Source organism: Nuphar pumila, chromosome 5 (assembly GCF_984573655.1).
Source record: "Nuphar pumila chromosome 5, dmNupPumi1.hap1.1, whole genome shotgun sequence".
NCBI lineage: Eukaryota > Viridiplantae > Streptophyta > Magnoliopsida > Nymphaeales > Nymphaeaceae > Nuphar > Nuphar pumila.
Genome location: NC_143253.1, coordinates 17,197,452 through 17,223,421, shown reverse-complemented (window position 1 = coordinate 17,223,421; position 25,970 = coordinate 17,197,452). Strand labels below are relative to the sequence as shown.

Genomic DNA, 25,970 nt, shown 5'->3' with positions numbered 1-25,970 from the left:
TTTCACCTATTTTTCAAAATCATTTTATTTATTTTCTCAGAAAATCCAAAATTTTGAGAGTCCTAGTCCAATTAGAACTTTGTCCCCAAAGTCCCAGTGGGATCAGAACCCTGTTTTGATTTTAATATTTGTTGTTATTTTCATTGTTTTCACAAATTCTTTCATCTGTTTTTCAGAAAATACCAAAAAAATCTAGAGTTTTAGTCCGATCAGGACTCTGTCCCAGAGTCCTAATCTGGTTAGGAGTCTATTCTGAAGTTTATTTTCACTTCCATTTTCATTCATTTCCATTTGTTTTTCAAAAATTAGGTCATTTGCAGAGTTTCGGTTGAGTTAAGACTCTAATCCTGACTGTATTTTCCGACTTATTTTACCAGTTTTGATTAAATCTTTCAAAAAAAACTTCTTCATTTGACTTTCAAAATTCTAAAATTTCAAAGTTCTAATTGGTTCAGGACTCTGATCTAGAGTTTTAGTTCGCTTAGAACTCTGTTTTCAAAACCTTTGAATTTCACCCGTTGATTTTAACCCCTTTTCAAAGCCATTTTCAGTCTTTATTTCAATTTTTTTTAAAACTTTGATGTGGGGCCCACTCAGTTGGTGCCATATCTGGAGGAGTTCTGACCCAGTCAGAACTCTGTGCATTTCAAAACTTTCAATTTCAAGTTTACTTTGAATATCTTTTGAGAAAACCTCTTATTTTCAAGTTTTAAAATCGTTTTTTGAAAAACCAAATGGGGCCCGCTCGAGGTGGCGCCACATTTGATAAAGTCAGGGTTAGCTTAGGGTTAGTCAGTGTCCTAGTTAGGTTAGGAATCTAGAAGAGTCCAAATTTGATTTTAAAAGTCATATTTTTACTTTAGATTTTAACCTTTATTTTAAAGTTTTAAATTAGTGTTTTTGAAAAACGCCAAGTGGCGCCACATTTGGGAAGTTCCCTAAAACATTTAGAAGTTTAATTAGGGTTAGTTAGGGTCCCTTTAGGGTTAGGAAGCCACCAAAAATTGTCCTCCCCATTTAGCCTATCTTGATAAACTCCAAAAAATTTAAAACTCTCCAAATTAGCCCTAATTACATGGATTTTCAAAAATCTATAAAAGGGGGTCTTTAGAGGGGTCAAAGGAGGCTCTTTTTCTCTCCCAATTTTGTGGCCTCTCTCTCCTCTCCAGCACCTCCACCTTCCTCCATTGCAGTTGTAGCCCCAAGGTGAGTTACTTAATATTATTTTATTAGTTTCTTTTATGTTTTCTAATGGATTTCACCATGGGCGCCCCCTTTTTCATGGTTTTTAACCATGGATTCCATCCAAGAACCCCAAGGTCGACTCAAGAAGATGATCTAACTCATTTTTATGAGTTTTTCCAAGATTCTAATCCGTTAGAATCATTCAAGTTGTTGTTTTCTACGTTCTTAACCAACGAAACATGGGATTTACCCGTTAAATGGGTTAAATCCATGTTTTCAAAGGTAAAATCGATTTCAACCATGGATTCCCTGTATTTTTTTATTTTCTTGTTATAATGATGTTTATTTTACTTGTTCCAGCATTAAATTAAATTTCGTTATGTTGTTTATGTGTTTTTTCTGTTATTTTTCATGTTTAAATCAGTCTTTTAGTGTTAGATTAGATTTTTGTGTTTTGATTCTAGGACTGTAGAAATCAAGCTATTTCATGTTTAAATCTGTTAGAAATTTCTGATTTTTTTATGTTTAGTCCACGAATTTGTCAGTAAGTCCCTGTAAAAAAATCAGAGGTTTTGGGATTCGGGAACCATGTTAAAAAAATACAAAGTCGAATCGTGATTCTTGTGGTTTAAAATCGATATTCATATTCAAGTATAACTTGCAATTGCGTTATTTTTGTCATCTGAGATCCGATTTGTAATCCGTAAATTGCAGTAGCTTCGTATTAGAGTCTATTATTTACTGTAATTTTCTGATAATTTTCTATCACTGTTTGTTATTTTTCCTTTGTCAGAGAGTCAGATCAACCTTTTTGAATGGGTTATGTTTTACTAAAACCCTAATTCAACTTGTGTTGATCGTATCTCCCTAATCGGAGATCCGATCAACAATCCAAAAAAAAAGAAATTGTTTATCTGTCTATCTGCTATTCACTGCCAAAATTTCAGAATTGTTTGATGAAGTTTGTTATTTTTCCTTGTATTTGCAACCGGAAGTGTCTGTTTTGATAGATTTTATATTCGCTAAATTCAAGTACAGATTGTCGGAACGATGTCTCCCTAACCGAAGATTTTTCCGATCTGTAGAAAAGAGAATCTTTGTTTTTATGTCTATTATGTCTCTGTAAAATCTTATGAATTTCCATGGTGAATTGACCCCGGATTCGGGTCTAACACCGAAACAGTTACGTACCTGCGGGTAAAAATAGCATATTTTAGGGTTTTCATGCAATTTTCGTATTAAAATCATGTCAAAATTTGATCTTTATGTTTCTAGATTAATTTTAGGGTTACAAGGAGTGCAGGTATCGATTTTTATTAATTTTGGATCTCATTTGATGCTTGAATGATTTAAATGGCAAAACAGAGTGCCCGTAGGATCCCGAAACACTGATAAAATCGTGATTTTCATGATATTTTTTATGTATAAGTTCAGATTTTTAGGGTTTGTGTAAGTTTTTAATCATATTAGGGTATTTCATACCCGATTTTATGTTTATTTGATTTCATTCAAACCCCAAATCCCAAGTTTTTACCAAAATATTTTCTGAAAACCTTGATTTCAAGGTCATAGTCTTGCTATCAGGGGCATTTTGGTCATTTGACCTCAATTTCGAAATTCCTAACTTGGATTTTCTTATTTTCAATCATATCATTTCATCTTGTGTTTGATTTATTTTCATTTGAATTTCAAAATCTCATTTTACAAGATATTTTTCTGAAAAACCCTGATTTGAAGGCCATAGTCTTGCTATGAGGGGCATTTTTATCAATTTCCCCCCAAATTCCGAATTTCAAAGTTATTTATTTTTATTATTTTTTTAATTTTATTTCATATTTCATTATGTTTAAATCAGGGAAATCATGGAAAAAGGCTTATATCTAGAAAAATCCAATAATTTTTAGATATTACTGGATAAATCTAGAAAAGCCAACATATCTTCACTAACAAGTTTTCTAGTTTTGCAGGGATATTCAAGGCTGTATTTTTTTTTCATTTATTTAAATTCAATTAGTGATGTAAATTGTAAATACATTTAGAATAAGAATTTCAATTCCTGCTTAGAATTAGGGTTTGCATTGCATATAGTTTAAATTTTGATATATAACTGTTATGTTTGTCATTCATGCACATATTTCAATTTCACCATGGTTGACACGAATGGCACGTGCACAAGCTCTTAGAGAGTTGACAAACTCGGTGGAATTCGTATTCATGGCCATAGTCAGAATACGAATGAGACCCAAATTTGTGATCTTCGCATTAGCCACATTCAGCCTACACCCTTAGGCTAACTTCAAAATGCACTACATTTCTCAAAAATACAAAAAGATTTTCTCAATTCTTCAAAACAATATCTTTCAAATTTGTATTCATTCATTTCATTCAATTTGCAAATTCCAATTCCAATTCAGAGAAATCGATTTTCTCAAAATTTCCTAAGCCTCGTTCAGAAATTGATTTTCTCAAAACTCTGAGCCTTCAAGTGGTATTTCTCAACTTCAAATCACGATTTTCTAAGTCATAACATTCTCAATTTCCAAGTTCTACTTCAGAGAAATCAAGTTTTCCAAAGTCATTTGAAATTCCTCAGAAATCAATTTTCTTAAAACACTTGGATTTCTTCAGAAATCGATTTTCCTTTTCTTCAGAAATATTCTCTCAACAAGGCTCACGATTTTCAAAGTGTTATCTTTTCCAAGAATTTTCCAAGTATTTCAAATCTCCGAAGCATACATCATGTTTTCAAAACTGTATTTTCTGAAATTCATAGCACATGCCTGATTCTTTGTGCATTTAGGAAATAGAACACGATTTAGATAAGTTGAGCAAAGCAAAGCATTTGATTGATCCTTGGTTCAATTACCCCTGGTAAAGGTGCCAGGAACGATTGAACCTCGTACCGACAGGCGAGTCACATTCTACCAAATTTTTCCGCATTTTAAAACGGAGGCGAGTTATTTTCAAAAGTCAGTTTGACTTGCAAAAGAAAATTTTTGCAATGATAACAGGTTTGGCGACCGTGAAGGGAAAATTTTGTAGCCTAGAGATGGAAGGCGAGTTACTCTTCTAGATTCCTAACCTAACTAGGACACTGACTAACCCTAAGCTAACTCCAACTTCTTCAAATAAGGCGCCACCCAGAGTGGGCCCCACTTGAATTTTCAAAAACGATTTTAAAACTTGAAAATGAGAGGTTTTTCAAAAAAGATTCAAAAGTAGCCTTGAGATTGAAGATTTTGAAATGCCGCAGAATCCTAACTGGGTCAGAACTCCTCTTAATAGAATTGTGATACCTGATTGACTGAATAGACAATATCAGGACGAGTAAATGTGAGATATTGAAGCATCACTACTATCCTGCGATATCCTGTAGGATCCTCATACAAATCTCCATCATGGGAACTGAGTTTTTGATGAAGTACACTGGGCGTGCTTAGAGGCTTGCAATCTTTCATACCTGCCTTGCTTAGAACATCAATAGTATATTTATGTTGGGTAAGTGTCATGCCTTCAATAGTTTTGTCAACTTCTACTCCAAGGAAATATCGCAGCTTACCAAGGTCCTTCATCTTGAACCTGTGATTCAGGAGTTCTTTGACTTGTTCAATATGTTCATTAGAGTTACATGTAATGATAATGTTGTCTACATATATCAGTAACAAGGTAATTGTGTCTTTACATTTGAATATGAAAAGAGAATGATCAAGAAGAGATCGACTAAAACCATATTTCTCTATTTCAAGAGAAAAACTATCAAACCAAGATCGAGAGGCTTGCTTCAGACTGTATATAGCTCTCTTTAATCTACACACATATTCTTTGAAGTTTCCTTCTGCATACCCAGTGGGTTGCTCCATGTACACTTCCTCCTTTAGAGTTCCATGTAGAAATGCATTTTTTACATCCAGTTGACTGATAATCCACTGATGCTCAATAGCCAATGATAGTATGATTCGAATAGTGATCATTTTCACAACCGGACTGAAGGTTTCATCATAATCTTGTCCTTGCTCCTGAGTGAATCCCTTGGCGATTAGTCTAGCCTTATAGCGCTCAAAAGTACCGTCCGACTTATACTTTACTTTATACACCCATTTGGACCGAACCACATTTCGATCATGTGGTCTGGAAACAATCTCCCAAGTGCCACATTCATGAAGAGCCTCCATTTCTTCATTCATAGCTTCAATCCATCGCTTAGTATTTGCTGCTTGATAAAATGTAGTGGGTTGATCTTCCTTACCTAAAGAAGTTAAGAAGAGTTGGAAATCCATAGTGAAATTCTTATAACTTGCCCATCGATCAATAGGATGTCGGGGTCGAGTGGATCTCCTGGGGACAGATGATAGAGTAAAATCGGAAGAAGAATGCATCTCCTGATCAGAATTGGGGAGAGTCCCCTTCTCACATCGAGAGTAAACAATGCCTTTATACCTTTCGAGAAGCAACAGTGAATCCGAAATGACACTTTCCTGTGTCCTTTGTACAGCATCGGACATGTGGCCCTCAACTCTTTGATTACATTCTGAAGGACAAACATCACCAACACTAGAAAAGAGATCAGAGTTCAACCAGGGGTGATAAACTTCAATTTCAGGGAGAGTGTTAACATTGTGGTCAAAATTCAATTAATCAAATACAACATTCCTGAATATTTTGATACGCTTGCTCACGAGATCATAGCATCTGTACCATTTATGATCATCAGCATACCCAACAAATCTGCACTTCAAGGCCTTATCCTGAAACTTGTGTCGCATTGAACTGTCAAACATGAACATAACATACACACCCGAATACTCGCAAATAATGATAATTTGGATGAACACCATGTAAAGAAAAGTAGGGTGATTTGTTTTCCAAGATATTCATGGGCAATCGGTTGATGATATGAACGGCTGAATGAAAAGCCTCTGCCAAGAAGGTAACTGAAAGGCTATGTCACATGGGTGCGGGTGCGGGTGCGGGTGCGACACGGGTGCGGCGCAATTTCAAAAATTTTGGACACGGGGACTCGGCTATATATATATTAAAAAAAATAAAAATAAAAATATATATATATATATATAAATAAGACTCGGTCAAAGTTGTGCCCATTAGGGGACAGGTGATGAGTTGTGAAGGCATTTTGTACACTTTCTTCATACAGGAATAATTCACTTTTGGGCACTTTCTTCATACACTGTAATAATTCACTTTCTTCATACAGGAAAAAACCACAAAAACTTGAGTTGTGCCCATTCTGTACTTAAAACTTGAAAGTGTACAGGTTTTTTAGTTGTGATGGGTTTTTTTCCTTACAGCTGTAGCCCAGAAAATTTAAAAAAAAAAAATTCAAAAAAAAAAATCCAAAAAATGGACCAAAATGACCCTGGGTGCGTTGACCACACCCAGGGTCGGGTTGACCGAGTCCGAGCCGCACCCGTGTCGGTGCGTGTCGACGCGGGTGCGGCGACCTTGGAGCCGAGTCCGTGTGACATAGCTGAAAGGTTACTATCATGCATCATGCTCATTGCACTCTCGACAATATGGTGATACTTTCGTTCAGCAATCCCATTCTGTTGAGGTGTATGAGGGCAAGACACTTGTCTACGTATTTCATTTGTCCGAAGAAAATTAATAAAGTCATTTGAGGAGAATTCACCCCCTCCATCACATTGAAAACAAAGGATATTATCAGAGAATTGATTTTGAACAAAAGAATGAAATTTCTGAAATAACTTGAATGTTTCAGATTTGCATTTCATAAAGAAAATCCATGTATACCGAGAATAACTATCAACAAAAATGAGATAATATCTAATGTCAGACATGGAAGAAACTGGGGCTGGACCCCAAACATCAGAACAAATAATTTCAAATGGTCTTGAAGCTCTTTTATTAATAGAATGAAATGGAAGAACATGACTCTTACATTGAAGACAACTAAAACACTTTTTAATATTGACATTGAAACTTAAACTTGACTTGGGAATAAGGCTGCTTGAAACAAGCTTTTCAATGAAACCACTGCTACAATGACCTAGACGACCATGCCAAAGATCCGGCTTATTACACTCAGAAAGACAAAACATTCTTAGGAGGAACTGAAGAAGAAGATGATGTGAGCTTCAAGGTGGAAGGATTCTCTTAGAACACGTACATATTTCCTTGTTGTTTTCCTTCAGCGAACGTTGCCCTCGTATGAAGGTCCTTGACACGAACAGAAAAAGGAGTAAACTCAACTGAAGCATTGATGTCATCTACAAGCTTAGAGACAAACAATATTTTTCTTGATATTTGGAGCATAAATGACATTTGAAAGAGCAAGAGAAGAGGTAGACATAGGAATAACAGAGTTTCCAATGTGAGAAATACGATGGTGAGACCCATCTCCAGTGACTATACTATTTCTACCAGTATAAGGAATAAGAGTTAGGAGCTTACCAACATCACCAGTGACATGAGTCAACATACCAAGTTCCCTGATCATTTTGTTTCAAATTCAATTCAGCTAGAGCAGATAGTAATAACTCCTTGACTTCGCCACTATTTTTCAATTTGTCTGGCATTTTGTTGGTTCCTTATTGTTTGCCTTTATTTTGAGGGTTAAACCAGCAATTAGCTTTGATATGCCCCCTTTTATTGCATAGAAAACAGGTTAGTATTGATCTTTGCCTCTGTCCATTGGGTGGAATATTGGGTGTAGGTAGGATGCCACGACTTCCTTGTCCATTTCTTTCTTGACCCCCTCTTTCCCGAAAATCAAACCTACCACGTCCTCGTCCATAGACAACTCCTGTGGCAAGGACATAGTGTGCTCCAACTTGGGCATGAGTATCTTCAGAAAATCCCTTCAAGGTCATCTCATATTGTAAAAGTTTGGCACGCAGATCTTCAAATGTAGGTAAATTTGACAAACACAATAAAGAAGTAACCATCATATGATAATCTGATCCCAGTCCACAAATAGTTTGTTGAACCATATCTTTGTCGCTAATTGCGCATCCCACGATGGCCAACTAATCTGTAATGGTCTTCATTTTGTTTAAGTACTCCATGATAGTCATAGAGTCTTTCCTCAGCATTTGAAACTCTTTCTTTAAAAATAATACTTTGGCCTGAGAAATTTGAGAATATGTCTGAACCAATCGGTGTCATAATTGCAGTGCAAAGCAGTCATCTGGAATTGCCACAAGCACTTCATGTGACAATGTATAAGTAATATAGGCGACCAACGCCTGATCTCGCTTCAACTAGGACACATACTCTGAATTTCTAACATAGGTAATAGAAAGATCTCCCTCACCATTCTTTTCTTGCTGTATGAACTTTGGAGGAACATGAACAGAACCATCCAAATGTCCAGAAAGATCCTGACTTCTTATGAATGGTATGATTTGTCGCTTCCAAGTTAGAAAATTGGAATTGATTAGTTTCTCCGACACGAGTTGACTAAGAAAGTTTGACGAAAGACCAGACTGAGAGTGAGGAGAGGAATCCATATTCTATCAAAACCAAAAGAAATAAGAAAGAATAGGGAATAAGAAAATGGCTTTATATTGAATTGTAATAAAATTCAGAACATAAACTTGATATTAGAAAATTTTGCTCCCACCGTCTTTTTTTTTTTTTTACCCGAGGCAGGAAGCCAAAACTATGCAGTGAGAATCTGTTCTGAATTAAAACTCAATCAGAGGGGCACGTTACCTTGAAAATAACGTATTTTCTTTGAGAAAATATAGACAGACAGTGCAAAAACAGATTGCGCAGATAGAAAAGAAGACAGATCTAGTGCAAAAACAGATTGCACATATAGAAAACAAGTCAGATCTGGGATCACTTCCAGATCTGAATCGGATGTGCCCTCAAGGTGCAAAAGAATATGACGTGATCTTATTGAAGCTTTGAAATCACACAAAGATCAAATTATTCAAATCCGATCTTGCGTGATACTGCTGATAGAACACGTGCAACAGTGAGACAGTATGGAGACGTGAGCAGGAAATGCATGTGAGCAGGAAATCAGCAAACAGAAAATCTGGGTTTTGTATAGGAGAAGAAGATCAGAAAAACAGCAAACAGAGAATCTGGGTTTTGTATAGGAGAAATATGCTGGGTTTGGTACGAAGAAGGAACCGTAAAGAATAAAAAGGGGAAATCTGTAAGAGAAGAGGTAGAAGAAAGAAGAAGATCTAGGAGATGAGGAAGCTTTACCGTTCACAAGAAGATCATGATCCTTAAGGTTGGATCTGAGGCTTTGATACCATGTTAGAAATCAGTATTGTTACTTTTTGGTCAAGTGATACGATATCGTACGATACACTCCTGTATCGACCCGTACCGTATGATACACCCCATAACGTACAATACGTACGATACACCCCCCATATCGTACGATACGGGTCAGCATGTAAAACCACACGATGGATTCATCGGGTGGGGGTGGGGGTGGGGGGAATTTGGAGGGCGGTGAAAGAGGAAGACGGTTCCTCAACCGTCTCCCTCAATCACCGTGAAACTATGTCACAGGGATTCGGCTAGGAGGGTGCCGCACCCGCGTCGACGCGACTCGACGCGGGTGCGGGTGCCGCACCGGGTGCGGTCAACTCGATCCTGGGTGCGTTGACCGCACCCAGGATCATTAATGTCCATTTTTAAAAAAAAAAATTTGCCCAAATGGGCTTCGAAATTTTTTTTAAAAAACTTTATGCTAGTCTGTCAGCTGCTGACAGACTAGCATAAAGTAAGTTTTTCACGCACAGCTGCTGACAGCTGCAGCAGCTGCCTGTCAGCTGCAGCAGCTGCCTGTCAGCTGCTGACAGCAGCTGACAGCTGCAAAGTTTAAAAAAAAAACCCCGCCTATTCCCCAACCCCCTTTATATATATATATTACTTATTACATTTTTGCCCCTGCCGCACCCCCGCACCCGGGTTTTTTGGAAGTGCCGAATCCCCGCACCCGCACCCGCACCCGCGCCCGCACCCATGTGACATAGCCGTGAAAGGGGGCGAGGATAAACCTCACCCCCCATGAATGGCGTGTGGAGGGTGAGGGTTATCCTCACCCACCGTGAGGTGCGCCTGCTGCCCCCCCCTCGACAAACAGAGAGTAAGATAAAGTCTGAGAAGAAAAAAATGAGAAAGAGAGAAAGACAGATGCAGAGAGAGGGGGAGAGAGTTACCGGAGCTCGTCGTCGGCGACCATCGCAGGTATGCAGTTCTCTTCTTCTTTTTCGTTTGTTTAGGAGGTCGGCAGCCATGGCTAATAGCAGGTTGCAGATAAAAAAAAGTAAGCAAACAACAAAAAAAACGGCAGGCATTGTTGAGAGAGAGAGAGAGAGAGAGAGAGACAGAGGGCCAGCAACCTCTGCTACAGAGAGGGGAAAGGCTGGGACTTTCGCCTTATACCCAGTTGACTATTTTGGGTCGGTCTGGGTGCGACCCAAACCGAACGAAGTAAAAAAAAAAAGGGTGGGGGGTGTTAGAAAGTGACTTTGAATATTTTATGTTCGATAATGAACTCATACACATGCACATTAAGTGCTAATATACCCACTTAAGGGAACAACACAAGCACATCAAGTGCTAATACATAAACCCATAAAAGGGATAAATATGACTTAAAGTCATAAGTTGAATATTATTGAAGAAATGGGAAGAAAAGGGTAAAAACCCTATACAATGGAGCATAAGCTCCTCCAAGGAGTAAAGAATACAAAGAAGGAGACCCCTATTTATAACACAAGAGAGGAGCCACCTAGGGGGCTCCCAAAAGAGTCGTTGGGAGCCCCCAACGGTCACAAATGTGACCGTTGGGGGCTCCCCAACGACTCTTTGGGGAGCCTCCCTAGGTGGCGCAAACCACAAAAAAGGAAAAAATAAAAAAATAAAATTACAAACATATTCCAAATGGAATATGCGTAAAAACTGTGAAATGTCTAAACTACCCCTATACCTATAAATAGATAAATATATATATTATATATATATAATTAGGATAATACATATGCATATATACCATATATGAATATGTATTATCCTTTATATATATAAAATATATATAATATTACAATTGATGAATGATACATTTTAACAAAGGGGGGGGGGGGGGGGGGTCGACCAAACCGGTCTGGGTGTGAACCCAGACCGGGTGGGGTCTGACCAAGACCGACTCGGTCCGGTTCAATCCAAAACAAGTCTGGTCAACTGTTTCGGACTCGACTTCGTTGACCGAACCGGTTTTGATCGAATCGGACCAAGTCGGGTCTGACAGGGTCTCAGTTCCCTACTTGAATCGGGTCTGATCTGCACCAGACCAGATCTCAGTCTAGTTTGATTTAGTCGGTCTAGACCTATCCAAGTTGAACGGGATCCAAACAAAAATTGGGTTTGGATCCTGTCAGACAAATCTAGATTCCAATCAGAACTGGATCTGGTTCGAATTAGTGCTAGATCCAGATCAAGTTGGATCTGGATCTAACTGGATGGATCAATTCTAGATCCAAATCAGAATTGGGTCTAGATCTAATCTGACAGTTATGGATTCAGATCAGAGTTGGATCTGGATCCAACTCATAGCTAGATGGATCAGATCTAGATCCAAATTAGAATTGGGTCTGGATCCAGCCTGACAGATTTAGATCTAGATCAGAACTGAATCTGAATCGAGTTTTTGATTAATTATGAATTTTGAGAATCCAATTGAGTTTTTAAATCAAACCTAGATGGGTTGAAACCAGGGTTACCGGAAGCGCCTACCTAAAAGGGGAAGCACGCTTCCCCGAAGCACGTTTCAGAAGCGCGAAACGTCGCGCTTCCGAAGCGTGGGGGGAAGCGTCCCCCTTTTTTGGGAAGCGCGCTTCCCTTTAATGGGGGACCTGTTTCCCTTTAATGGGGGACGCGCTTCCCTTTAATGGGAAGCGCGCTTCCCATCACGCTTCCCCCTCGCTTCCCCCACGCTTCCCCCTCGCTTCCCCTGTTTTTTTTTTCAATTTTTTTTGTATTTTTTATTTTTTTCGCTTCCGAGACGCTTCCTAGGTCGCTTCCGAGACGCTTCCTAGGTCGCTTCCGAGACACTTCCCGAATCGGTCCTAAGTGGTCCCACGCTTCCCCGCTTCCTAAAATTTTGAAAGTGCCTCGCTTCCCGCTCCTGCTTCACGTATCGCTTCCCGCTCCCGCTTCCTCAATTGGCAACCATGGTTGAAACTTGGTTCAGTAAACTTAGTAGTCTAAACTCAGACCAAACATGTTTTGAACTAGGATAAGTTAAGTCAATATATAAGAGTTGAAATGACCAAATTACCCTTGTGTGTACCCAATATCCGATTAAGATGGGCATAACTTTACACTCCAAACTCAGAATTTAGTGAGGAATGGTGCGTTAAACTCATATTGTAGAGGGGAATCTATTTGTCCTATCGTTTTGGTCAAATCAGGGGCACAAAAATCGAAGTCTGACGAGTCAACTTAAGAGGGGTATTTTGGTAATTTTGTCAAAATATAAAAAAAGTATGTGTATTAATATGAACATGCATGTGTGATGATCAGATCCTATTGTTAGAGCCACTTGAGACTCGTCTGCGACCAGAATACAACATTCGTATTCGAGGTAAGGAATATTATAAGTAATCTTAGTTGTTAACAAACCATACTATGTTGCATGTTATTATTGATGTTGTATATTAGCATGTTTAAAAATGTAGCTCTTGAGTGTGAATATGATTTGTATAAAATGACCATGCATGATATTATTGCAATGAAATGACTGCATGCACACGCTAGTCGTGATATGTCATACATATTATAAAGAGATTGTTTTATAATAACATATATATGTTATAATCTGCGAATAACATGCATTCTGACGAGATTGTGATTAGCCTTGAATCCCTTGATTTTGGTCGTGTTATTTGAATTTTATATTGAGATTAGCACGTTTAACCCCTTAAATCCTAGAAGTGGCGACATATGGAAAGGACTACTTGGTTTGTGACCAGAGTACAGCCACCATGGAGAGTGGGTCGTCAGTGATTTAACGACGTAGAGACTCTACCTCGTTGCATGCCTAGTATGATACAAAGTGTGAACCCTAATGTCATTCTAAGATTGAGAGTGAAATCAGTCGTGATTATTTCACGATAGCACTCGTGGAAGAACGAATGAAACACGAGCTAGAGTAAGGTTCAATGTAATGAACTTAAAATATAACTTAGGGTTATATTCACGCAGTATCTGGGACTCTAGACAATGGATGGTTGAAAGTCATTATGGTTAGGATGTCGCATAAACCATGTCAAGTTTGAGTTTGAGTTTGAATTTGAGTCTGACCTCTCGACTAGCTACCGGTGGGGTCCCCCTTATTGTTTCACTGTAATGTCTGGTGATTCGGAGATCACTGGGAGTGTATGGTTCATAGTCTAGCCAATAATATAGAATTGAGGTGTTCTACGGGGGTTGCTACGCCCATAGACGGCTATGACCGGTATAGCCGATCTAGGGTTATAGTCTGGTGTGAGTGAGTGTTGATTGAGAGAGTTAAGGAGAAATTTAAAACATACAAATCTTGTGTGGTGTATCTAAAACTAAACTCAGATTAGAGACTTAGAGTCCACTATAGTTGTAAGTTAAAGTCATTATTTGCTTATAAATAGTCTTTACTGAGTTGTAGACCATGGTTGCCAATCGAGAAAGCGGGAGCGGGAAGTGTGGCACTTTCAAAATTTTAAAAAGCGGGAAGCGTGGGATGATTTAAAAGTGAATCAAGAATCGTCTCAGAAACGACCTAGGAAGCGAAAAAAATAAAATAAAAATAAAAATACAAAAAAATTGAAAAAAGGGAGGAAGCGAGGGGAAAAAGCGGGGGAAGCGTGCTTCCCAAAAAAAATGGCACTTCCCAGCGTGTTTCGTAAGCGCGACGTTTCGCGCTTCTGAAACGCGCTTTGGGAAAGCGTGTTTTCCCACTAAGCTAGGTGCTTCCGGTAACTCTGTTGTAGACTCACCCCTGTATAATTACAATTGTAGGTTTCAGGCACACTAGTGCAAGCAAGACGTGATCAGCTACTCCGACTTTGCAGCAGAGTACTTGTTAGTTTTATTTCTTGTCATTGAACACTCATATAATTATTATTTCTGTATGTTATGAATGATGAACTTTGTCAAAGAAAATAAGTTTATTAGAAAAAAAAAATTTAGCTATGTTTTCTCTCTATGAACTCTATATGATTTTCCTCTAGAAAGTAATACCAGTCGAACTTGGACTCTCGAGGTCCTAGATCGGGGTGTTACACTGCCGGACTTTAAAGGACCCAAAAACAGGTCTTTTTGTTTTGGGTTTAAAAGCCCTCTTAAGAGCAGACTTCTACACGTGTAGAGACTCTTGGAAGGGAACCCACGCATCCTAGGTTCCATGAGATCAATTTAGGGGCTGATTTTTGCATAAGGGAGAGAGCGTTTGCGATTTTCTCAAGAGTGCATTTTCACCCATTTTTCCATTCAAGGAAGTGGGTTAAGGTAAAAAATATTTATTCTTTGCTTGTTATTCAGTGTTTTTAGGGAAAGATGGCATCAGAAGATTCGGTATGGCAATGCTGCACTCAAGTAACGAGTGGAAACCGATTAAAAATCAAATGCAACTATTGTCAAAATAGTTTTTTGGGTGGTATCTCTCAATTAAAGCATCATTTAGCCAGACACATCATAATGTGCAAGTATGCACGTCAAAGAAATTGTCGAATGCCATAAAATGACAATGCTAGCAATTAATTAATGATCTGAAAGGAAAAAGACGAGAAATGAATAAAGCAGAAATGAGATACACGAAGCCTTAAGAAGATGTGTATTATAAAGATGAGCTCCCTACTTCTAATCTTACAACCCATAGCATAGGATCAGAAGAAGTTTTGAAGCGAAGGGAAAAGGTGTGGTTGGTGCCAATAGTAGTACCACAGGTACAAAAAGAAGAGGAGGAGAAAGAAGAGGGGCAGGAGGGAGTTCTTCGAGAAGAGGACTAGGTGGTAGAGCTAGAGGCTCTATTAGGAGCTTTTTCCCTCCTAGGGCTGCACTGCAGCCCGACATTCGTACTGCTATGACTCCTAAGAATTTAGTTGAGCAGGCAAATGTTACGGTTGGAAGAAGGTTCTATGATGTCTACATCACTTTCAATGCAACAAATTTCTTTTATTTTCAGGCAATGACAGATGTCATAACCAGTATCGGGCCTGGATACAAGATGACTTCATAACATGCTTTAAGAGAAAAGATTTTAGCTAATGTGAATGAAGTGAAAGCTTATTATGATGAGATGAGGCGGTCACGGAGAGACACTGAGTGTAGCATCAGATGGGTGGACAAATACAAAGTCGAGGACCTTGATAAATTTTCTTGTTTATTGCCCCAAAAGAACCATATTTTTTTTTCAGACTTGTGGTGGGCCAGGTTTGGAAGTGATGTTATCCGAGAGCTTTTGTCATTCGCATTCTAAGTCAAACATGTAGTGCAAGTGGATGCAAGAGAAATTGGAGTGTCTTCGAGCAAATTCATACCAAAAGAAACAGATTGAAGTCCAAAAGGCTCAATGACCTCATATATGTTCTCTACAACTTACGACTGAGGCAGAGATAGATAAAATTATAAAGTTTATTTGTCATTTTCATTCAAAACTCAACTAATTTTAATTTTTTCATGTCATCTTTTTAGGTAAATCGAAAAGTTATCAACAAGGAAGCACAAAGAGCAATTTGATCTCATCAGTTTGGAACCAGAGTTACCGGAAGCGCCTAGCCTAGTGGTGAAGTGCGCTTCCCCGAAGCGCGTTTTGGAAGCACGAAATGTCGCGCTTCCGAAACGCATTGGGAAGAGCTGTTTTTTTTTGGAAGCGCGCTTCCCCCTCACTTCCCCCCTTTTTCATTTTTTTTATTTTTATTTTATTTTTATTTTTATTTTTATTTTTATTTTCGCTTCCCCCTCGCTTCTTAGGTTGCTTCTGGTTCGCTTCCTGGGTCGCTTCCGGGACGATTCTTGATTCGCTTTTAAGTCGTCCCATGCTTCCCGCTTCCTAAAATTTTGAAAGTGCCACGCTTCCCGCTCCCGCTTCCTCGACTGGCAACCATGATTGGAACATTTTGATGAATTGGATGCATGGATTGAAGAAGAAGCAAAGACTCTTTTGAATAAAAAAGACATTCAATAGATTAACATGGAAGGAGCACAAGAGGTAGATAATGAAGACCCCACGTATCTTGAGGACGATGTGGATGTCGAAGGAGAAGAGGAAGAAGATATGAAGATGATTATGATTATTGATGTATCATGTATTCATGTTTTATTAAAAAAATTGTTCTTATGAGATGTTTTTTGTTTATGTAATATAAAAGTATGACTTATGGTATGTAATAGAGACATAAATGTTTCATAATGTGATTTTATGTATGTAGTTTTTGCAATTCATCATTATTTCATGTGATATGATTTTTTTAGAATTTTTACTGAATTTTGCTGATTTTTCTTGAATTTTTTTAATTAAAATTTACAATACGTTTACGATACAATATGATACAGTGTTACTATTGGGTCGACCGACACGGGTAACGATACGCTACTTACAACCTTGAGTAGGGCATCTCATCTTATGCATTTATAATAGAGCATAATATGAAAAATTACAAACATGTCCATGATTACCATGAATGACTAAAATGCCTCCTATGAGAGTGTCACCTATATACTTAAGAGACGCCCCCTCAAACTTTGCATGGGATATGACCATGTACCATTTGCAATTGAAAAACTAATGCGGGTTAACAAATGGAGGTATTGTGAACAAGTTGGCTAGTTCATCGTCTCCATAAATGAATAAAGCTTACAAATCTTTGTCTACAACTTTATTATATACAAAACGTTGATTGAGCTCTACATGTTTTATTTTACCGTGCTGGACTGAATTTGTGATTATGACTATGGCACTCTTATTATCACAATCCAACATTGATCTATTAACGCAATGATGTAAAGCAGAAAGTAGATGTACCCATAGTATTCCAAGCATCACTGCAGCCATAGCTCAATATTAAGACTGTTTGATTTTGTTAAAATCCTTGGTCTTCTACTAGACCAGAACACAAGATAATGACCTAAAAACATGTCATAATATTGAACTAGCGTCCTGGTGTATTGGTCATTTGGCCAATCAACATCTGATTATGCCAATATAACCATATAAGTTCTCATATATGTTGGGCTTCTTGTAAGTAAACCCATTTGAAATCATTCCCCTTTCAAATATCTCAAGATTCCTTTAACAGAGAAACTTGACTGATAGCAAATACCAAGTCTGATCCAGTGTGAATGTCAAATACTGTAGTGAGCCTATAATACTTCTAAACTCTGCTGTTTTTTATATGAGCATGCCATCAATTTGTTCCTCTGCTAACTTTGTATTAAGAGGCAAAGGTGTCTTGGTCAGCTTACAGTCTTGCATTTATAACAAAAGACTTTGATTAGCAAATTTATCAGTTTTTCAATCACCAAATATTCCATATAATTATTATCTGTGTTACACAATATCATATTATTCAAGAATCAGATAATTATTCATGTCACTTAATAAGCAGAAGGCTGCATACAACAGAAAAATCAGAGATTTTTTTAGAGAACAGGTCATTTTCTCTTTCCTTTGGAATGCAGAAAGGCAGGCAAATCTCCCAACCATATAAGGTTCATTGTAATTATATGATTCTGTTCATCTTGCACTTCAATGTGTTGTAACATATGAAGGAATTACTATCTCATTACTGAAATATGAAAGGCCAACATCGATCTGCTTATAGAAGATAAAAGCAAAGGCAAATCTAGCATCAACACAAAAAGCAGATACCATTTGCAAAATGTAGTTATGTCCATTAAAGTGTTTTTCGCCCAAAGAGATGGCAAACACCAAAAGTTGCAACTATAGGAACCTTTCATGGTATCTCTCAAAAAAATCCCCACAAACAATGTAAGAGATGCAAGAAACATGCAATATCTTACAAGTATGTAGCAAGCAGCTGTTCGATACCATCGTCTTTGGAAGCATTCCTCAAATAATCTGAAATTTAGAAAAAGGTTTCCAGAAAAGCACATGAGTACTCAGATAAATAAAGAAATTTCAGCAAAAAGTAATGCAAGGAAAAAACAATTGGAGAATGAGCAGAAAGCCTAAATGATAGCCTTTATGGAGGTATTAGTGTTAAAATGTATGTTAAAATCTGTCACATAGGTGCGGGTGTGGGTGCGGGAGGGTATATATATAAAGATCCACACTTGATCCAGATCCACCTTTTTTAATAAAAAGATGGGGTACAAAACCCCTTCTCTCAACTTGGGTTTAGATCACATGTGGACTGCAGAACCTCTCTCTCTCTCTCTCTCTCTCTCTCTCTCTCTCTCTCTCTCTCTCTCTCTCTCTCTCTCTCTCTCTCTCTCTCTCTCTCTCTCTCTCTCTCAGGTGAGTTTCGACCAAGGTGGACAAACTAGGAAGCGGAAGCGGAAAATAATAGGGGAAGCGAAAGTGAGAAGCGAGGCAATTTAAAATTTATAGGAAGCTGGAAGCAAAGTATCAATTTGAAAGCGAAATATGAATAAAAAATGAAGCAATATGGTAACTGAATAGGAATCGAACAATAAACAAATAAAAACTCAAATAAAATTGATTGTTCTTATATTTCATGATTTTTCAGTAAAAGTTAATTTTTTGTTAAAATCTAACAATGATGGTTACTAATTTAGAGAAAGTACGTAGGAAGTGAGTGGAAGCGTGAGAGGAAATACATGAAAAACATGAGAAAAGCATATAGGAAGCATAGACCATGCGTGTGGGAAGTATAGAAGAAGTGTGGGGGAATCGAGATTCTCATGAAGTTTTGAAAGCGAGTTGTATCGCGCTTTCGAAGCAAGTTTTCAGGAAGCGAGCTTCCCACCTACCTAAGAAGCTTCCGGTAACTCTGGTTTCGACCGAAAGGGTACCCCCTCTCTCTTTTTCTCAGGCAGATTGATGAACGGGAAGAAGAAAAAGAAGAAGAAGCGGAGGAGGTAGCTGCTCATCGATATGCTCTCTCTCTCTCTCCTCTTCCTCTTTCTTCTTTTTCCCTCTCATCTTCTGTCTCCTCTTCTTCCTCTTTCTTCTTCTTCTTCCTTCACCTCTTTCTTTCTTTCTTTTTTCGTCTTTTTCTTCCTTCTTCTCTTCTTTCTTCTTCTTCTTCCTCTTCCTCTTCCTCCTTTTTCTTCTTCCTCCATATTTCAAAGACATAAAAAAAGGTCACGATTTTTTTAATGGTCCAAAATGGACTCGATCAAAGTTGATCAAGTTGGTTTTGAACAAATATAACCCTGGGTGTGGGGTTGACTGCATCGGGTGCCGCACCCGCGTCGACGCGAGTGTCGCGCCTAGTTTAGTGAGTCCTTGTGACATAGGTTAAAATGTATTTATATATATACACATTTACGTATATATATATATATATATATTTTTGTCATAACCCATAAGGGTATTTTAGTCTTTTATCACATGTAATTAGAATAGTCCACTAGGGACTTTCGTATTTTCCTTTTTTATTTTTTATTTTTTTATTATTTAAACCAAGGACAATTTGGTTTTTCCATAGAGCCATTGGGGCTCTCCCCAACGGTCACAAATATGATTGTTGGTGAGCTCCCAACGGCTCGATGGGAGCCCCTCTTGGTCTTCCTTTGTGTATAAATAGAGGAGTTAGTCTCCTCTCCTTCTGCTTAGCACTCTATTAATAAAGATATTATTTATTTTTATGTTGTGATCTTGTGCTTAAAGCACTTTGTGATTCTATGTATCTTGCCCATTAATGGCTTCATTATTGTGTACTTGAGATATCTTTAAAGTCTCCTGTGTCATATCTCTTGTGAGGTTGTATTTCATTACATGCTATCAGAGCCCATTGGGTTGTCTTGATCTTGGAAGCCTTGTTCGTGGTTATTGAAGATCGTGTACTCGTGATTAAGGTGTGTTGTTTTTTCATCTTTTTTCAACTTTTTCTTGTCATAGAGCATGAAGCAAGAATAGAACTCTCCTACAAACTCAATGGAGCCAACTATATGATGTGGGCTTCAAATATGGAAAATCATCTCAAAGACAAGAAACTTGGGTACTACTCATGAACCTACTTTAAAGCATACCAAAAATTAAAGAAGGTGTTGAGAAGGCTCTTGAACGAGATGATCGAGTTAAAACTATCCATGAACACTAAATAAAGGTAAAAGATTGGAAAAACAATCATGCTAAAATTTTGGCATGGTTCATGAAAAATGTTGACTTAAAGATATGTACCAACATTGTGAAATTTAGAAGAGCCAATGAAACTTGGTTCTTTCTTAAGAGTATGTATACCCAAAAAGATCTTGCTAGACAATATTTTTGTCAAAGACAAGATTATAATCACTAAACAAGGGGACGTGTGTCCGTGACTATTTTAGTGTTTTGTCAACTCTTTTGGACGAATTGACACTACTTGAGCCAAAATGGGTGGCTTCCGAAGATATCGAGCTTAGAAGAGAGCAAATTGAGAAATAACACTTCTTTCAATTCTTTCATGGTTTAAAACCGGAATTTGAACAAGTGAGATCCTCTCTTTTTCATAGAACCAAGGCTATGCCTATTAAAGATGTTCTTGCCAAGATATTCTAAGAAGAAACTCGTATTGGCATGACTAATAAGGGTGATGATGTTTTGGTTGTTAGTAGGTTGGGTACCAATGTAAGGACTTATAGGCCCCCTACTTTGTAAAACAAAATAAGTATAATAGTGGATATAAGAAGGGTTATTTGTCATTATTGTAATGAACCAGGACATATTAGACCGGTTTGCCCAAAACTTAAAGCCAAAATAGTTTCCGTTGGAGAAATCACACCCAAGAAGGAATAATCTAGCAAAAATGGAGGAGATATCAAAGACACTATTACGCAAATATCAGAGACACTTCAACAACTTCTCAAATTATCTTTACATAGGGTGCTGCTATTGCATCTACTTCATCTCCACTAGGTATGTGGATTCTTGACTCGGGTGACTCCTTTCATATGACTCATAGGAATGCTCTTTCCGAAGTTTGCACTAATTCTACTTCATCTTATAAATAGTATTGGAACTCATAATTCTAAAACTTCTCAAAAAATTCTTGTTCAAAAAATAAGGGTTGTTTCAAAATTTAATTTATTTTTTTTTTCGTCTCTCAAATTTTAGACCATGGTTGCAAAATCCCGTTCTCATCTAAAGATTGCACTGTGCAGGATCTCCAATCGGAAAAGCTGATTGGGCAAGGCCATAGGAGAGGTGATCTTTAGTTTATGGATTTTTTGTCTCTTTCACCTAAGTCATTTTGTGATTATGTACAAAACAAAAAGTATTGATATTTGGCATAAGAGACTTAGGCATCCTAGCTTTTCAAAGATGTATCTCTTTTCTTTTTTGAAAAATATTTGTAATGAAAAATATTGTACAGAATGTTGGGCTGCCAAGAGACATCATATTCAAAAAATGAGTGTAGCTGAGATGCGTATGCTGAGATGGATGTGTGAAAATACAATAAAAGATAAGATTCAAAACGAGGAAATACGTAAGAAAGTAGGTGTTGCACCCATTGAAAATAAGATGAGAGAGAATCGTTTACGGTGGTTTGGACATATTCGACGAAGGCCTAATGATGCTCCAGTTAGAAGGATGGAGAAATGGGAAAATATATTAGTTTAAAGAGGTCGGGGTAGGCCTAGGAAGACATGGATGGAGGTGATAGGAAAGGATATGAATGCTTTGAACCTCTCCGAGGACATGGCATTGGATAGAAATGATTGGAGGTGAAGGATTCATGTGGAAGACCCATAATGATTTTCTTTTTTGGTTCATATCGCCGACCCCAATTATTTTGGGATGAAGGCGTAGTTGTTGTTTGTTTGTTTGATTTGTAATGAAAAATATATATCATGTAAAAATTGCATTTTTTGAAAAATGAAAGCCATTTCATTTCCTTATATATCTTTTGTTTTTACTCAACCTTTTGAATTAGTGCATTCGGATGTGTGGGGTCCTTCACTGGTCTTATCAAAAGGAGGTTACTCTTATTATGTTATTTTTGTGGATGATTTCATAAGGTACACATGGGTTTATTTTTAAATCTTAAATCCAATGTATTCTCTTTCTTTAAATAATTTAATATAATTATTAAAAATCGATTTCTTAGTAACATATTTATACTTAGGTCGGATTAGAGAGGGAAATATATGTCAAATGAATTTCAGAATTACTTGAAACAAAATGGAATTTGTCATCAAAGGTCTTGTCCTAGAACTCCTCAACAAAATAGGTTAGCAGAAAGAAATCATAGACATATAGTAGAAATCACTAAAACTCTTCTCATTTCTAGGGACATTCCAAAAAAAATTGGGCTAAAGTCGTTTTAACCTCAACTTACTTAATAAATAGAACACCTTCATCTTCTTTACAAAATGCCTCCCCAATAGAAAAACCCTTTAAAATGACTAACTTTAAAAGACTAAGAATCTTTGGTTGTAAGCAAGGTTTTAAAACCCGTGACTCGGGACTCGACTCGTTCTTTATTGACTCGTGACTCGGCAGGTCAACTCGGTGACTCAGACCGGGTTTTGTTAACTTTTGATTTTAAAAGAAAATAATATATAATTTGTCTCAAACCATGTTTTTCAGTAAACAAGAGATGATAAACTCATATACAGGGGCTCATGTTAAGCAAAATATGTCTGTAGTTGGGACTTTTTAAAATGGTCCATGCTTGGTCTGTACTGAAGTTGATGAGAGCTGACCAACTCATAAATGTTGTAATGGCCAGTTCACCAAGTTCTACCTTTTGTAGGCCCAATCCACTTCAAAATCAGAGTTTGATCTTGGCTCAGAAAATATTGGACTTGTGCTTTATGAAACATGCCCACATATCGAAAGTAACCATGTACAATATAGAATTACACTTTTAAGTTGCACTAGGATGACTGCCAGAAAAAATTGGCCACAGTATCTGATTATGCAGAATAGACTCACAAGGAAATCATCTAATAAAAGACAATATTGAACAGCAGAATGAGGGGCCGAGGCTTATAGTTTTTGAGATGAAACTATAAAGGATATCCAATGTGCTTTGTAAGAGAAATTCAGCCATACTATAGGCTCAAGAATCACAGTCATAACAAGCACATGAAACTTGCTCATGTAGTGTACACTTCCAACTACACATAGCTAAAGACAAGTTCTTTTCAAAGTCATGATCCTATTCAGTCATAAAAAATAAATTAACATTATAGCCATTTCAGTAATTTGAAAAATAGAAAGATATTTGAGAGAAAGTATGGGTTACATACTATGTGTGAGAAAATCCATAACAAAATCAAAGAAGAAAATCTCAAGACAACTGATCAAATTATAAAAGTCAATTAATTATTCCCTATTGATGCAAGAAACAATTTTTTTTATTCTGAAATACCCAAAAAATCAAATTTCAAACATCCCAAAACTCGCCTGAGTCAGGCCGAGTCAAGCCTGAGTTTTGGCAAACCGAGTTTGCCTTGCAAGGTTGACTCTCTGGAGGGTCGAGCCGAACCGAGTCAACAAGTTGACTCGGCGAGTTTTAAAACACTGGTTGTAAGTGATATGTGCTTACTCATAAAAATGATAAACTATCCTTAAAAGCCATTGAATGTGTTTTCTTGTGATATGAGGAAAACCAAAAAGGGCATCGTTGTTTTGACCCAATGAACAACAAACTCTATGTTTCTAAAGATGTCACCTTCCTTGAAAATGAAAATAGATTTGATAGAAAAGGAACTAAAGAAGAAATTGACTATTCATTTCTATTTAATTTATTGCCAAGACATGATAAATCTAATTCTATTGATGTGTTGGACTCTTGCTTGAATGTTAACTCTAGTGATGAACATCCGGTTATTGATGAAATAAGTCATCAAAATGAAAACTTAAATGAAAATACATCCAATGATATGAATGTTTATACTCCATGTGGTCAAGGTGATCATCCATGTGCCCTTGACAAATTTTCTCAAATCATACCCTTAGAGGAATCCCAAGTTAGGAGATCTAATCAAATCTCTAATGTTCCTAGTAGATTTGTATCATACGACTTATTTTCTCAGTTTTAGAGTGTGTTTAATAACACTTCACTCTTATTATGAGTCATCTCATTATAATGATGCCCAACAATATCCTCATTGGAACGAAGCAATGAAAATAGAACTTAAGGTTTTTAGAAAAGCCAAAACATAGGAAGTAGTTGATCTTCCTGTAGGCAAAAAACCTATAGGATGTAGATGGGTGTTTAAAGTCAAAACAAAAAGTGATGGATCATTAGAAAGGTATAAAGCAAGATTGGTTTTCAAAGGATATGCTCAAGAATATAGAATAAATTATGAGAAAACCTTTGCTCCTATTGCAAAAATGACTAGTGTTTGATCCTTAATTGTCATTGCCTCTATTTAACAATGGTTCATCTATCAACTAGATGTTAAAAATGCCTTTTTAAATGGATAACTTAGCATGGAAGTTTACATGGAAAATTTTGTAATGTTTTGATTTAATCCAACGGCCCAGTTTTTAATATTAATGAAAAGATTTTAAAGCTTAAAAAGGCCATGTATGGTCTTAAACAAGACCCTAAGGCTTGGTATGATAAATTTAGTAATGTTTTGATTAATTTGGGATTTATCGCTTGTTATACTGACATATATCTCGTTGTCAAAAAAAATAGGTACTAAAATTGTTATTCTTCTTCTATATGTTGATGACATGATCATCACAGGAAATGACAAAGGAGTTATTGAAATTAAATCTATTTTAAAGAAAATTTTTGATACGTCTCACTTGGGATTTTTGATATATTTTTTAGGAATTGAGGTTTCCTACTCACCACGAAGATATATTCTCTCTCAGATGAAATTGGCTACAGAAATATGTGCTAGGTCAGGAAATTATGTTGACAAGAGGGTGGAGACTCCAAAAGTCATAAATGCTAAATTAAGACTTCAAGATGGCGTATTGCTCAAAGATCCTACTCCATATCGTCAATTGATTGGATCGCTCACCTATCTCTCTATCACCCAACCTGATATCGCTCATGCAGTCCATGCAGCAAGTCATTTTCAGCATGCTCCTACTACAACGCACATGGGGGCAGTTCTGTGGATTGTTCGATATATTAAAAACACAATCTCCAAAGGGTTTTTCTTATTCTCTTCATCATCTTTAGATTTAACTGCTTACACTGATGCTGATTTGGGTGGAAATCCAAATGATAGAATCTCAACTATTGGTTTTTATTTTTTATAAGGAAATTCTTTAATTTTTGGAGGTACAAGAAACTGCAGAAGGTCTCGTTATCTTCAATTGAAGCAGAATATCGAGCTATGGCTAAAGACTCTTCTCCAAGACATGGGAGTTTCCATCTCCAAACCTTCGAAGATGTGTTATGACAACAAAAGTGCAATTTACATTACAATTAACCACGCCTTCCATGAAAGAACAAAGCATATTGAGATGGACTACCACTATGTACGTGTTGAGTATTTGAAAAAAAATTATTTTGTCATACATCACCTCATAATACCAGTTTGCGGATTTTTTCACCAAAGCTCTTTCTACACCTCGATTTATGTTTCTCCTTAACAAACTTTCGATGATCTCACCGTAAGTTTGAGGGAGGGTGTTAAAATGTATGTTAAAACATATTTATATATATACATTTATGTATATATATTGTCATAGCCCA

General features: G+C 37.1%; 1 protein-coding gene across 2 annotated transcripts in view; it reads right to left on the bottom strand.

Moving 5' to 3' along the window:
- Positions 1-25,970, bottom strand: part of LOC149836957 (uncharacterized) — an 80,085-nt gene that overhangs the window by 23,261 nt on the left and 30,854 nt on the right. For both annotated transcript variants that reach the window (XM_090005696.1, XM_090005697.1), the window contains one exon: positions 18,193-18,250. In XM_090005696.1, coding sequence (XP_089861822.1) covers positions 18,193-18,250 — 58 coding nt within the window. The remainder of the gene's footprint in view (positions 1-18,192; positions 18,251-25,970) is intronic.